A 17,027-nucleotide genomic window follows, 5' to 3' on the forward strand; every position below is an offset into this window, starting at 1 on the left:
TTCAAATGTTACATTCATTAATGTGCAAGTAATTTCAAATCAGATTTGGGGAACTCATTTGCTTTGAGGAATGCATCAGAAAATAAGGATCCTGATGGTTGGTCAAGAAAATGTGCTGATAACCAGTGGGCTGTTCTCATAAAATAAGTGAGACTAAACTAGACTCTATTTGAAGAAGAAAGTATCGTAAATCAGTGACCTCTTTCATCTCTTCTGGCATTTTATTCTAAAATATGATAAATCATTCACTGATGAATTTATATCCTCTGTTATGGAAGTGTAGGAACTAGACTAAGAAAAAATAGATATGCCATCTTTACAGATAAGCAAACTTACAGCTATTTTACTAAAAAGGGAAGAGTCCTTCACTTCTAAGTTCAATATGAAAATGAAGGAAAAGTAAGGAACTGCTCAGGCTAAGGTAAGAATAAACTTCCCGGAGCCCTTGAGGGCCGTTGCTGCTTTGCAATAACAAAACCTGCACTCACAAGTCTATGGAACTGTGATGACATCTGTATCCCTAAAGAGATAACAACTTCTGTGCCAAACAGATGGGAAAAGGTCCTTTAGGTTTCCACTTCAGTGAACTTCTATCTTGCTGTCTCTTATTTTTTTCATCTTTCTCTACACACAATCTCTGATGGAAGCAAGTAACAAGCTAAAAATAGCTTCCTTGTACCGTGTCAGTCTGGCAGGAAACTGAGTAGTTAGACACACCGTGATGACTGATGTTCAACCTCATTTTGTTTTAGTGATTCTATTTATGATATGTATTTCCTTTGGGAACTCAATGGATGAAGAGAAATGACTCTAAGTGTAGCAGCCTTAAAACTATCATGTCACCAAAACAATCTGTTGTATGATGTACTGATATTTAGCATGGCTTCAGACATTTATTTCCAGTCAACGGGTAGTTCATTATGATCAACTCTAAGAAAGTGATTGACTGTTCCCAAACTACTCCTTGGGAGTAAAATATTTTTCATTTATCTTTATAATGTTTTTTCTTTGTATCTTAACTTTTAGTTGTCCCTTGAGAAAACTGATGTATTGCGTGGGTACAAGACAGACCACAACTCTCCAAATTCTCCAAAAACTGGAGCATTTGATAAACTGCCCATTAAGATATATTTTCTCTACTTCTATGCTCAATGAAATAATTCTTTCAACTATTAATAAGGCACTATCTCCTACTTCCAATCCAAAATCCCTGATATTACTTTTTACTGACTCATAAACCAACCTTCACAGGTCTGTTTTCCAAATGGAAGTTTTCTGATCCATGATAGAAAACCTCCAATGAAGAGAGAACCTTAATACAATAGTGTTTCATTCCTACTGAAGTAAAGGAATATAAACTGCTCAATAAGAAGATTTAATAGTTTTTGAATGTTTACTATGTGATAGCCAGTATTCTAAATTGTTGATGTGAATAACTTACTTAATTCTCAAATATGAGATAGGTATTATTTTCAGCCACATTTTAAAGATAAGAAAACTGATGCAATTAGAAGTTAATAAATGTGCCTGAAATCACAGAGCTATAGTGGCTAATCTTTATTAAGAACCTTAGTAGCCTGGCTCTTCAGCCTATGGTCCTAACCTCTGAGCTTTTACCAACTTTCTGAATAAGTGGCTACACTATAATGAACAATGGAAAGCTTAATACTACGTAGTCAGGACACACCCATGAAGCCCAAATGAAAGAGTGCTGAGAAGGAGAAGAGAAAATCTGAAAGGCTACACACAAATGGAAATAATGCTGTTTAAGAGTTCACCAAACTTGGATCACTTCATTCAGAAATGCATTTGCTCCCATTCTGTTTCTTGCTTCCAGGTCAGCTGATGAAAATCCCATCCAACCTTAAAGATTTTGTAAACCATTCATACCTGTAATCCTTTGAACAGTGTTCATCTCCTCTTTATCTGAATCTGATAAGAAACGGCTCATATCTGTCTTGTCCATCACTGTATCCCCATCATTCAGAACAGCATATGTGACAGAATAGACCCTTGACAACATAATTTTTATTATGCCTTATATTTTTTATTTATTATGTTTTACTATAAAATTTTCAAACATACAAATACAAAGAACCCACAATACACCTTCCATGACTATCCACACACAGAAAACCTTGTTTCATATATAGTATTACCCTCTTCCCCCCAATCACTGAATTATTTTAAAGCAAATTCCAGACATTATCTTATCTCATCTCATCCATATATATTTCAGAGAATTTATTTGAAATGAATGGAGACCCATATCATATATTACCTCTTTTATTAAATAGTTTTCAAATCTCCTCAAACGAATGAGATTTCCTCCTTATTTGAAAGTCTGTGGGATTTTTTGTGTGTCTCTCTTGTTTCACAGTATCTGTCTTACTGTGTTCATATTGTGAACATGTTCTCTACTGTGTTTGGAATCTAAGTCCCTGAGGTGGGGACAAAGTCTTACCTTTGTATCCCATTCAAGGTCAATTGCAGTATTGAACATGGAATCTAGTTTTCTGTCTCCTTCCCACCAGTTCCAAATACATGTAAAAGGATGCCAAAATAGCACTCTTTCCATTTCCGTTTCAGCTGAGAACAAGATGATAGACAGTGTTCCAAACTGAGGTGCTAGACATAAAAAGCAGATGGCTGAAAACTGGTTTTGAGTCCTTCATCTTGGCGTCCATCTTAATTGTATTGAAGGACTGAGATTGAAGAGGCCAAGGGAGAGAATTTCTTTGAAGAAACTTGGACTGCTGTGTCTTCCCACATTCATTCATCCTAAGTGAGAAAGGCTGAGGGATCCTTGGAAGTTGAAGGATTAAAAGGACTGGTGGTTGATCCATGCCTAAGAAAATGGAAGGCGGTCCATGCCTGTAGCAGAAGTTGCCTGCCTTGCAGCAGAGTAAAGAGAGGCAGCTCCACTGAATACAGGCTGTTCTTCCACCAAAAGCAGGAGAGAGAAGCAAAGTTTCTGTGGTCTAGAGTGGACCATGCAGGAGAAAAGAACCCAACCAGAAGATCTCAGCAGAAAGAAGCCAGATGGAAAAGATTAGAAGAGGCATTGTCTTGAGCACACAGAAGCCCTAGAACATCAGTCTTAATAGTCACCAAGTTAGCAATCATCATCATCAATGAAAGATACAAAATTATCAGCCAAAAAGAATATTCCTTTCTCTCACCCCTTCTCTCTCACTGCTGCCCCATTGTCCTGCCAGCTTCAAACATGCAGGAGTCAGAAACATTGGCTGGAGAACAAGGAGAAGTCAAGGTTGGCACGTGGACCTGAAGTGGTTCACCCCCCCCCCACTACAGGTGCCTCTGAGACTGGAGCAGTACCTCATGGCAATGCAAAGAAATGGCCGCTTTAAGTGAAGTTTTGAGTATCAAGTCAGCCTAGACCTTTTTACTGAATTTAGACTTTCTTCGGGCTGAATTTGATAACTGAATTTAGACTGTTTATGGAACTAATGACAATAAAAGACCCTTCAGACATTTGACAAAAAAAAATTCTGAGAATTGGCTGTGATTTCATTCTAGAGACAGGGAAAAGCAGCCTTCAGAGTGGGTTTAGTGAAACAGTTTCTACTTTCACCTTTGAGTCCAGCTCCCTAAATTTAATGATTGTACTGCTTAATAGGAGACAACTGACTACGAAGCAAATAAGCCAGTAAAGAAAGATTCAAAAGAAATGTCTCGGTTCAGAAGATGAGACACCATGCAATTATTGCCAAATTAATGGAGCATTTCTTAGAAAATAACAAAATGTGTATATTGACCTGAGAAGAATGGATATTTTCCTAGGTTTTAATACTAGTTAGGAACGTCAGAACTTGGAGAAAAGTTGATAAAATGTGCATCCCCTTGCTACCTTCTCTTATTTTCTACAGAACCAAACTATGGGATAACTATTTTAGACATTATCTTTTAAATAAAAATTATCTGCCAAGCAAGTATACTATAGTAAGGCAGAAAGATGGTACACAGCCAAGAACTCTACACATTTTATGCTCATTCAGAACCTAATACATCAGTCATACTGATACTCGTCCCATTGGACCTACACTGTGTATTCTACAACATGAGGAATTCGACAGTCTGATAATATATCTAAAACCACACTTTTTATTTCTGCCACAAAAGAGCAAAAATGTTTCAGTTCTTCCCATGCTGAAGATAGCAGACTCAGCTTTTGACCTTGGGCAGGCCTTGGCACTGTTACCCATCCCCAACCCAGATGCCTCATTTATGATAAAGACAATCAGACCTAATATGTCTCTAAAACAGGAGGTTCTTAGAGTTCTTTAGAGTCTGGTTTCACCAAATGTCTATGGAAGTACACACAATGGGACAGGCATGATCTTAAGGTTAAGTTAGAAAAAAAAAAAAAAAATCAGTATCCAGAGTCAGCCATAGGTAGAAACTTTCATGATTCATCTCTCTTCTTCTCATTTTTCCAACACTCAATTTCATTTTGGAACCATATATTACCCACCAAAATGTTATCACCAAGCCACATCCCCAAATCACCATAACTTAGTTCTCACTAACACTTATAAAAATTCCTTTTCCTCAGGGTCCTGTTATCTTTAAAAAATGATTGATAGGTGTTCAAGGACATTGCTCTTAGCCTCTCAGATACAGAAGCTGTGTTATAAAATAAATTTCAGTAGATAGGAAGATATATGACATATAAATGCAAAAAAGTATTCAAAGTGTCATGGTGGACTTAGAGGTTACAATAAAACACAAATGAGGGAATTCATTCCACTAGGACCCAAGATAAAACTGGGAGTTTGGCAAAACTGTATACACAGTTGTATGGAGAAAATGATTTAGTTCAAAATATTCCATTAATAGTGGAAATATCAAGGTCCACGGCAGATTGTTGCAATGGGGTAGGAATGGGGACGCCCTGTAGTCACCCCTTTTAAGTGACCTCCAATTCTGAACCAAGTAAGACAGGCCATAGGTATAACAATGATGATTATTACAAAGGTTTAATTCAGTATTATAAACCTGATTGAAGAGGTAGAAATTGCGAGGGGAAAAAAAAAAATAGAAAACAGACTAGTGTTTAAGTCATGAAGAACATACTGCCTTTGCATAAGCAACATAGGAAAAACAAGCAGTTGTTACAGTAATAAAATTCAGAACAATCCTGAGACCTGGTTGGGTTTAAAATGTAGTCCGTGACATTTGGAAACTAAGCCAGGTGTTTAAAAAATATATAATATGTAGGAAGGTCAGGAAGAAAAAGAAAATTTGAAGATGAAGTGTCTTTCCAGATAAATAATGGGTAAAGGAGAAAAAAAAGTGAGGTAAAAAAAAGTTATGGCCAGAAAAAATGTCATTGCCTGGGTGGAAAGAAAACTGATAATAGAGAAGTATAAAATCTCAGATTTTTAAGGTTTTATATTTTTATCTGATTTTTTAAAAATTTGATTCTAATATGTTGAGAAGGGGCACCTTACCGTAAGAGTTCAAAAAGAAAACACTGGGTTAGGAAAGAAGCATTAAAGAACATTAACTACATCAAGATGAAGTAGAAATCACGTGGATTATTAATTTTACAGGGATACTTAACAGCTATTGGCTAGTTTAAGGGTTGTTGCGGAAGTTATGAATTCCTGGAGATCGAGGGAGAGTTACTGGATTATCTGTCTATTAATCAAAAGGGAAAAGGAAGCCCTGGTAATTAAGTAGCTGTCACCTGAACTTCAGTACTCAGAAAGACGAGCGCAAGCCATCAAACAATCAATTTGCAATCACAAGGATCTGAGGACAGAGTTAGCATTGGCAGGCCTTCCAGAGAACAATTTTGTTTCACGATGAAGAGACAGGAGGGGTAGATAAGAGGGACTTTAAGAGTTAGAGACTTCGTGGATTTCAGCAATACATTTTCATGGTTAATCAGAAATCATCTGAACTGTGGACCTCGGTGTCGTGATAGTGTATATGGTATGCATGCACTCTTTAAAATCATTTGAATTAAAATAGATTTTGTTTCATGAATTAATATGCTACAACTATTTGAGATATTTCATCTACAACCACAGAGGAATTCCACCTCTTTTGATGAGCACAAAGGTGATTTGACCCAGTTTATAGGCCTGTCATAATACTGAAACAATTTGTATGGTTCTCCTGTTCTTTGAGGCAGCACGTCTGTGCACATAAATAATCTGACCAATCATCTCCTAAAAAATGCCTCCAGGGGAAGAAATCTTGCCAAAATAATCACTTCGTTCTTAACAATGAATGATATGCTCAATCTTGGCCACAAATTTATCCTATTGATGTGTTTGGCATAATTTCTCTAGAATGAACTTGATGAGTATTATAATCCAGCATAAGAAAGGAAAAAAAACCCTATGATCCCCAAATGTGGAACAAATTCACTTGATATTCATTTTCTTCAAAATTTGAAGGCGTTATTTATCTCAACCAACTACAGGTCTCTGAAATGAATATTCTATATGGGGATCTTAGCATTTTCACCCACTGATCGCTGCTATACTCTGTTTATTCTCAAGGAAAAAGCAGCTAATAGTTTGGGATTGTTAACATTCATTAGAACTTGACTTTACATTGCAGCCATCTTAGATTACTGAACTACTGAATTTTTGAAACATATCCATTAATGCTTTGAAAAAATTATATCACAAAATTACTACAAAAATCCAATTTGGTTAGAAACGAAACGTAAAAATAGTGCTTTTATTTCAAAAAAGAATTATAAAAAAAAAAGCAATAATGGCTCATAATTCTAACATCACTATAACATCTGTTTCCATTAAATATAAATAAATACAATGGAAATAAAATATAAAGCCTCTCCAGTACTTTAAATATATCAGCAGTTTTCATGTAACTGTCCAGAAATATTCTATGTGGAATGAATGTCAGTAATTTATGCAAATCTGTTGATAAAATATTTAATATCCAACTTTTAACTTTTTTCTTGGAGTATAGCTGCTTTACACTGCTGTATCAGTTTCTGCCATACAGCAAAGTGAATCAGCCATGCATAGACATATATCCCCTCTTTTTTTGGATTTCCTTCCCATTTAGGTCACCACAGAGCACCATGTAGAGTTCCTTGCGCTATACAGTAGGTTCTCATTAGTTATCTATTTTATACATAGTAGTGTATATACGTCAATCCTAATCTCCCAATTCATCCCACCCCCCCTTGATATCCATACGTTTGTTCTCTGTCTATTTTTACTTGAAATTATTCCACTTTAGAAGATATAAATATGAATCATTTTTGACGGCCACATAATATTCCATTGTCAATATACCATGATCAGTTAACTAGATATGATGGATATTTATATTTCAGCATTGACTTTGCATTGAAAAAAAAAATCCTATTCTAAATTTATTTCAAGAACTGGCTGAGCCATGAATGAAATTATAATTTAAGTTATATTTTTTAAAATGTCAAAGTACACATGAGAGTTTTCTCAAGATCAAACAGAAAAGAAATAACACCCCATCAGCTTACTCTGAAGCATTAGGGAATAAAGTTTTGGGAGAGTTCAATGAGATGATTCTTGTGAAACCTCAGCTGAGTGCTAGAAAATAATTAGGGCTAAAAATGTTCATTTGGGAAGTAGCCTAGAGATGGTGGTAGGGAACCAGTGTGTGAGGTTCATCTGCTGGCCCAGAGAAGCAAGGGAGTAGGTTGGTGACCCATGAGATAGGGACAAAAGAGGGGGAAAAAAAAAACACCCTCAAAAAAGGGAAAATGTCAGCTAAGGTGATGAGCTAGAAGGGCTGTTTGAGAAAAAATTAAGCAAAGTGAAAGGTGTTCACAGGAGAGTGAAGTCACATAGGGCCCTTAGAAGCAGCTGACAAACAGGAGGCTGGGTGGTATAGAAAAGGGAAGACAGGAGCTGGAAGCAAGTGAGAATAATGAGAATTGCTCACTTTCTTTACCAGAAATGTGCACACTTCCCAAGGAGGGTTCTTGCTAAAGATGAGCTTTCTTTATTCAAAAACCATGAATGAGGTCTTAAAATATATATCATGTAGAAGAAAATATATTTTTGAGTTGAAAATACTCTCCTTCTAAAAAGTTTTCCCAAATCATTGATTTCTCCAACAGTATTTCCTATTATACAAACCTCAGACCAAATAGAGTGGAATGGGACAAATTGAAACTAAGAGTCCTGCAGTTCTAGAATCAAATGTATAATGTAATGTGATATATTAAATATATTTATATTCTATACTAACTTGTTCATTAATCATGAAATTCTCATTAGCCCTTGTAGAAAAATTAATACACAAAAATGTTCAATTCCAGTTTGAACAATGTGAAAAGAGAAAGTATAAGTCAAAGTAGAATTAATTACTAGGTCTAAGTGGCAGAAATCTTATTAACATGAATACTGTAAGAATTCAAAATACTATGCATGCTATGATTGCCCTCAGTAAAGGCAAGACAAATATATTTAAGAATACATTTCAGCATCCAAGGGGCATAATGAAAAAACAACACTAGCTATGTCAGCCAAATTTTTTATTTAAATTTAAGTATAGTTCCTGCCTTCAATAATTATTTTCTGTGAAATCAAAGATTCCCTATGAGATATCTGGATATAAACTACAAGTAATCATTTAATGTATCAGGAATGCAACCGTTAACTATAATGAATATGATCACACAGAAATAAACAGTTTTTACTACATACATTTATATTCATATTAATTACAGTATATGTTTATCATAGTAAATTGAATTTGCTAAAGGACACTTTAAATGAACTCATCATTCTAGTGGTAACTAAACTACCTATCTTTATACAGAGTAGGTGTGTTTGTAAATCAGAAAGTTTAACACCTTACCTTTTAGCAGATTGCTCAAAACAAAAATACACTAAAACATTCGAATCCAAACACGGCACAGGTCTACAATCTATGATAATCACCAGCATTGGAAAATCAAAGGACTAATTCCTGGCCAATTGTATTGACCAACACTATTGTTACAGAGGGAGAATCTAGGACTTTCTCAAGCTCAGGAAATTACTTGCGAGCACAACCAGTTATAGGAAGTGAAGGAAAATAAACTCTAGAAATTCTAGATGGTGAGGGAAAAAAAGGTGAAAAATTTCACTCCTGAGCTTGAGAACAATTGACAACATACAAATAAACAATGCCTCAAACAGACATACATAAAAGTACCAGCCCTCTTTCCCTCTCCCTCTCTCCCTCTGTCTCTCACACACACTCATACACTCAGAGACAACTGTAGGATGAACATATTAATGCTGCTGTGACGTATATCCACATAACAAATCTTCGCATAGGTATTCACATTTCACCGAATGTCCTCTTTCTAATACTCATAAAGTTAAAAAAAAAAAAAGATACCTGAGAAACAAGACAGATTGGCTAGAAGTTAAGTAATACTTCACTGAAAAAGTGGGATTGTTGGGTAAGCCATAGATAGAAAAGACAAGAGAACTTTCAGAACATCACAGAATGCTATCATATTTCTAAAATGTCAAAAAGAATCAAACTTATTTTTGACAAACTAAAGAGAAGGAATTAATGTATCCTCTAACCTGTGTGGCAAAGTTAAAACTGAAGTAGTGCATTCAAGAACTAGAAAAAGATAGCAAGGATGAAAGTGGCCGTTATGTTTTCACAGACCACTACACATAAAATACCTTTTTACTATATCTTCTCCATTCCAGCACGGCAGTCCATCACCAGCCGCTAATTCATTTGCACAAAGCTGATCAGCCAGGCCTCCATAGAATGTCCTGTACAGTCGAAGGCTGTTGATAAATTCTCTGAATGGAAAAAACAAAGAAAACAATTAAACCCAAAAATCCATAATAAATGCCAATATAAATAGCATAATTTGTTATGCATAATGTTTAGAATGCAACTTTTAAAATTTTCTCTACATATTTTCAATACTTTTCTAACAAGACAAAAACTACATTTTTTAAAAAATGTATTCAAATTTATTCTTTACATAGAAGTTTTCACTGGGTATGAACTTTATATAACTCCAGGTCCAAGAAGTTGTGAATAGTATATGCATACATACATACACACACACACACACACACACACACACACACACACATACACACAAAACCACTTTAGCTTCCCTAAAAGCCCTCACTACCTACTGGCACCTAAACCACAGTGATACTAACTAATTTCTTTTGCATATAGAAATGTCAGAAGCTTATAACAAGCTGACCGATTGCTTACTGATTAAAAGTTTAGTAGACTTGGGTGATTTTCCCATCTGGGTCTTCTCTTTGGGGTCTAAGAACATCAAACAATATGTCTTTACTAAATATGAGAGAACCCAGGTATGTAACACACTTCAGAAGCATGAAAATAAAAGTTATTGGAGGGAGTAATATTTAATACATTTATTAAGTTTCTTCTGTCTCATGGGTTTTTCCTGTAAAACCTGAACGAACTTTTTGGCCAGCCCAATATTTCCCCTTTCACCATCAATTATGGAAAGGGAAAACTCAGCAAAAAAGTTTTTCAATTTAGAAATCCAAGACTTTGGAGTTTTAAAACCAAGGCTTTGAGGTCTCAAAAACTTGAGTTTTAGCATTTCAAAAGACCAAGTCCTAAAGACTTTAGCTCTGAACTTTTTAACATAAACAATTGTTTTGGGGGAAAAGGAATGAAAAGCCACTAGCCTGATCCACAGGAAATGCCCCCTCTGGACTAAAAGGCAGGGACAGGAGATGGAAACGTTGGCAGGAAAGCAAACTTCAGAAATTCGTGGGATGAGTAATTAAAATATAGCAATTATGAAACTGCATTCTCCATTGATACTTTTAAAATGATTTCTTTAAAAATGAAATTAAAGAGCAGGGGTGTCTATAAATTATAGCTGGAATAAACAATTTTTTAAAATTAAATCTAATTTTGACAGCACTAATGCTCAACCGTCTCAACTTGTAATTCTCTCTTATTGGTTTTCAAAGAACTAACTGTAGAAACTGATGGAGTTGTAAATAACCACTACTCTGTTGGAAGGATAAATATAACTTTCAAATATGTAAGATCTGCAATCATAGAGAAGATCAGAAGTTCCCATGGCAAGTGTCTGGTGAGTATTTAATCAAATTTTTAGCAAAGCTTGACCGGACAAGTGATAACAAAATGGTTGCAGGAAGCACAAATCTCTAACTCATGCTCAATCAAAAAAAAAAAAAAAATGATGCTTTATTTTTCTCACTAGCACAGTTAAATGCTTATCTATATTTTATCGATTTCCTCTACTAGAAAATAAGTCTCTCCTTGATGGCTGTGTTCCACTAACTGGAATGAATGAACAAACATCAATTCTCATGCTGCAGCTATGAAAACATAATTGATGAAATTGACTGGTTCTTTCTTAGAGAGGTGGGGTTTAATGAACAGGAAGATGTATGGCTCCTGTCCTGAATTCTATTCACTATAAATGACCACATGTTTGGAATCAAAGAATCTTTTAGAAATGAAGAGGCCTGGCACAAACGGCTGCAAATGTTGAGACCTTCAAATTGATCATGTAAAACTGAATAGATAATTTTTGGCCCGCAAACCTCCTACTTCACTCTTGGTAAATGGTGCTTTTGTTTCATTTCTCCCTTCACAACCAATCGATCATAAGGGGGAAAGTTCACATCTTTCTTTTCCAGTCCCCTCTCCCAATGCTACTGCCATTGCCTTAGCTCAAGCCTTGATCATCTTTCTCTGGAATTACTGTACCAGGAGAGCATACCTCCCATCGGTCCCTTTAACAATCACCTCCCATCCTCCATGAGAGCCACCTATAGAAATTCAAATCTGGTAGTCCACAGATTATGCCATGTACTTGCTTAAAGCCATCAATGGCTCTCTATTCTCTACAGCATGAAATCCAAACTTCTTAGAAAGCTATATAAGGTACCCTCTCATCTCAATTTCAGCAACAACCCAAACTACACTTTCGGGTTCCACAAAAGTGAGATGCTTGCTGCTCTCCAAACTTACTTCCATGCCTTTGCCTGCTTTCTCTACAAAAGGATCGTCTCCTCGAAGATTTCCACTCATTCCATAAACTATCGGCTATCAATTATTTGTCACAAAACACTAAACACTATGGAGTGCCAAGCTCTGTGTTGGTGCTAGGGATTCACAGCTAAAGAAAACAGTCCCTGCCTTCTAAGAATGCACAGTCTGGTAAAAATCCACAATAATAACACAGTATTAATAAGTAGTGTCACATTTGAAGACAGAGAAAGAATCAGGAAATAAGAAGGTAACATTTCAGTGTTCCATGCAAAAAAAAAAAAAAAAAAACACAAACCAAGAAGCAAACAACACCAACAAAAATCCAGGATAAACAAAGGTAAAGAGGAACACTGTGTATTCAGAGACTCATACAGTTAGTTTAGCTAGTAAGGAGTGTGCTTATGGGAATCGCAGTCAAAGGCAGGAAGAGGCCAGATTATAGTCGGCCTTGTTGATCGTCATAAGATGTTTCAGTTTTATTCGGGTGGTGAGAGCCATTAATTTTTCCAGCAAGCAAGTGACATCACCATCATCGCAGTATTGTGGAAACAGAAAAGCAGTGAGGTCACTTAGGGGACGATAAGCAAGTCCAAAGGGAGAGGTATGAGGATGGGGAAAAAAACCTCCCAGTCAACGTCAGGAAAATGATAGATTTGAAAAACATTGGGAATCTAGAATTGACAGGTAAAGCAAAGGTTTTAAGATAACTTCTAATTGTCTTCCCCTCCCCAGTCAGGTGAACTACCCTTTGAGGGTAGCTTTGTCTTTGTGACTTGCCCTGGGTTCTAGTCATGTACGCAGAAGTGATGTTTGTTCCCTCCAGGCTTAAGCTTTAAGGACCAACGCGGCTTTGCCAGCTTCTGTTTCCCTCTCCCCTGATGGCAGGCAACGTTTCCGATGGCAGCTGCTCTGTAACTCTGAGGCTTAAAGCCAGAGCAACCGCAACTTGAGCAGCAGCCCTGCTGGTCTGAAATGGTCATAGGTTGGGAACAAAAACAATTTTTTGGTTCTAAACCGATGATAGGTTGAGGTGGTTTGTTACCACATCACAACCTAGTCTCTCTTAACTGATACAAAGATAAGAAAAACAAATGAATAACTGATGGATCATAAGTTCTGAAAAGAAGAGAGGGGAAGGATTATGGAAAACAGAGTGGTTAGCTTTGGAGCAAATTCCCTGAGACTAAAAGAATGGAAGAAAGTCCACGTGAATGTTGAAATAAGGTTTGATTTGTGAGGATAGAAATTGAGCAGAGAACGTACTTTGGAACTCTATATTCTGTGTTTGGCAGTTTTGAGGTCACAGGAATTGAGACTAGTGTTGCAAAAAAGTGGTTGTGTTGAAGGACCAGGAGATCTATACTGGATATAGAAAAATAATAATAAGAGTTGAATTGGTAAGAAATGAAGGGCTCAAATAACTAGAAGCCATAGTGAGGTTAAAAACATTTACCTACTGCCACAGCTCCAGTGAATGTTGATCATGAGAAAAGAATCCATACTTCAGTTCCCAGCTTAATGCTCAGCCTACTTTAAAAAAAAAAAAAAATGCACCAGGCCCTCCTTTTCCAGTTGTACATGAAATGTCACAGTGAATAGAACATTATATTCTTCGGATGATTCAAAATTTAAGTTGCTGGAAGGGTGACTATATCCATACATTTATTTTTCTACCGTCATGAGAATATTTCCAGTTAAAATTAGGAGAAAAATAAATTGAAAATGTTAGAGCCTCCAGCTACTTATCCTTGAAGAGCTGTGTTACGTACACGTTGTTTGCTCATCTTGGTCTTAAGACATCTCAAGAATACAGAAATCAAACATAATTATTAAGAGTAACACTCCGAAAATATTTTTTAAAGAGGAAAACATTCTTTGTCAGAATATTTATTCAAAGCCTATATGTCAGAGCCACATGCGAATTTAGAATTTCTCATTTGGGATTACAACAGTCTAACAAATGATTTCTCTGACTAGGTCTGCCCTCCCATCTTCCCTTCAATGCATGCCCCAAGTTCTTAGCAGAATTTGCTCCAGAAAACAGCCATAACACTTTCCTGCTTTAAAATCCTAAGCATGCAGGTAAAATGTCTTACCGTAGCTCATCATCTCTCTACTCTTTGCCCCTTAGTTGCCCATGACAGTCCCCCTTCCCTCTAGTCTCACACCCCAGCCAAAACCACACACTCATATTGCCTCAGAAATCTCAATATTTACTGCATAAGATGCCACCTTTTCTTCTCCCCAGAATGGCCTTCCCTCCCACTTCTCTCTGTCAACCATCTACCCATCCTTCAAAATCCAGCTTTATCCTCATCTCCCCCTTAACTCCTTGCCTGACCAGCCTGTGACGCTTCTGTTGGTCTATCCGTTTCTCACGCCACACTTGCCATCTGTTTTATAGCCCTGGTTATCTGGTATTATATTTCGCTGTCTGTATATCTGCCACCCTGATTAAAAGGTGCATTCTCTAAAGACAAGAGCCATGTCTGCTTTATATCCCCAGGGTCTGGACCACAGTTTGGTACCCCACAGGCACCTAACAAATTCTTGTTGAATTGGCCCCAGATGCGGTGTTAGTTTTTTAACAACTTCCAGAATTAGACGTTTCTACATGAAATACAATTTTAAAAAACGATAATGATAATTTAGTCCTTAAAGAGCACAGCTGACTTGGGGAACTTTAAATTACGGGACCCACTCCTAGATTGTGGAGCTATATCAGAAAGACCTTCCTAGAAAATGGAAGAAATCTAAAGGGCAGGACTACAAGCTGTGCCAGATTCTACTAAACAGGTTCAAGGCAGATTCTATATTATATATAGAACATATATAGAGAGAATATATATATATATATTCTTATGGAGAGAATATAGAAGATCTCACAGAAAAACCCAAATGATCTTTTGGGCCAACCCAATATATATGTGATGCTGAAGTCAACATGTAGTGACACGTTAACGTTTAGTCACACTGTGGTGTAAGGTAGCCATTATAATTAATATATCACAGGTACACTATATTATAAAGACAAGAGTTAGAAAGAGCCTTAAAGATGATTTGATCCAGTAGTTCTCTGTCCTAAATGCACTCTATCATCACCAAGGAAACATAAACTGTATGCCTAGATTTCTCCCTCAGACATTCAGATTTTGTGTCCGGGGTAGGAACCAGGGATCTGTGTTTTTCTGAAAGCTTACTACAGGATACTAATGTGCAGCCTCTTATTTTATAACTAAGGAAAGTTAAAACCAAAGAAGTGGAAGGACTTGTGAAAAGTGACTAAGTCAGTTATTTATTAAGTTCGTTATTTAGTCAAGCATTTAGTTCATGCAGACCTTGACATCGTTGTTTCATTAATTAATAAAAATGCCATCACTTTGCAGTATCGGGCAGATATTGGATATTTGACAAATCAAAGTTGAATGACTCTTTATAGAAAAGAATATTTCCCTCTGTTTTTAAAATTTTACAGAAATAATCACACTTTTCACAGAACACAGTAGTAGACTGGTGGACTAGAAAAGAGATACATCAGTTCTTCCTGCCAAAATCTGCACTTAGAAAGCAACATGTTTAGACAGGATTTATCTGTATCTCTTTATCAATTTAAAAGATCTGGTGCAGGAAGCAGGGAGTGGAGAAAATTCTGATCGCTGGCTAATGAACAGCTTTGCACACTGTGCTAGCACAGGAAAGAGGAAGAAGGCTGGAACACAACTGCTCATTCACAGCTTCCAGCCTTGCTTGCCCTGAGCTGACTGACTGGAGAGGAACGTGGACCAACATAGTTAGTGCTTCCTTGCTTCCCATGCCCTGGAGGCCTGCAGTGCCAGAAAGTCTCCTGATCTGTCACGTGGCCAAAAAAAAAAAAAAAAGAATAGAAAAGAAAAGAAAAAGAAAGAAAGGAAATGCAATTCACCCTGAAGTAATCATTTCTAGTTTGGTTGACACAGGAATGTCCAGTTACTACTCTAAAACCAAGTGACACTTTTGACTGGCTTACCATTATCATTTGACTTTAATCATTTTTAATAACAAAAGTAACATATCTTTTGGTGAGCAGTTAAATAACTAAAAGGCACATAAAGAATAAGTTCATATCTGTCCCTCCACAGTGTTTCCATCCTCCCTTCTGAGGTAACAAATGTTAACAGCCTGGGGTGCTTTCTTCAGTTTCCTCTATGTGCACCCTAACACATAACCAAAAACAGACAGACAGACAGAGACAGAGATGGTTTGGTTTTACAAAACTAGGACCAAGCTATACACATACGTGCAATTGGCTCTTGTCACTTGACAATATATCATGAACCCTTTTCAGGTTAATAAATCTAGAGTTATTTATTTTTATACAGCTGTATACTATTCCAAAACCTGGATATAGCAACTCTAGCACAATTTATCAAAATAGTCCACTAAGCCAATTTTTACTTTTTAATTTATAAGGCTGACATGTTTCTGATACGTATGGTTTAAAGGGTGACAACAGCATGTTTCAAACTTTCCTGATTTTCTAGAGAGCTGTTTTCACTTAAGCATATGGCTCCAATCTACATTTGATTTTGCATTTCATTTCATGAGACATTGCTGGAAACAGAGCTATGTTCAAAAGTCATACCTCTCAGTCTTAGGTCTTCATCTAGTGGGCATTTGTTCCAATTTTAAAACATTTATCAGCTGTTACATAGAACACTTCCTCACCTTTTTTCCCTTGAACATGATATAAAAAACTATTTCTAATTTTGAGCAAAGCTGATGATCTGGAAAAGTGTTGGAGAAGAATTTGATTTTCGAATGGAACTTTTCTCTGTGGAATGTTTCAGACCACACGTTTCTGTATTTAATGACATATATTGATTTTTTCAGCCCTCACATCAGTCCACACATAATACAGAACCCAAATTAAAAGCAGTGCCTCGCACACACTGTTTGAAAATATCTGTAGAACAAAGGTCAAATGTGCAGTTTGCTGGTTAATGGCCTGA

The 17,027-nt window shown here is 36.5% G+C and overlaps 1 protein-coding gene across 1 annotated transcript in view; it reads right to left on the reverse strand.

Annotated features, from left to right (window-relative positions):
- GPC5 (glypican 5) overlaps window positions 1–17,027 on the reverse strand; it is a 658,111-nt gene that overhangs the window by 325,028 nt on the left and 316,056 nt on the right. Inside the window, exon 5 of the mRNA XM_007196859.3 lies at window positions 9,687–9,812. Within this exon, the coding sequence (XP_007196921.2) occupies window positions 9,687–9,812 (126 nt within the window). The remainder of the gene's footprint in view (window positions 1–9,686; window positions 9,813–17,027) is intronic.

This window comes from Balaenoptera acutorostrata, chromosome 18, assembly GCF_949987535.1.
Source record: "Balaenoptera acutorostrata chromosome 18, mBalAcu1.1, whole genome shotgun sequence".
In the NCBI taxonomy this organism is placed as follows: Eukaryota; Metazoa; Chordata; class Mammalia; order Artiodactyla; family Balaenopteridae; genus Balaenoptera; species Balaenoptera acutorostrata.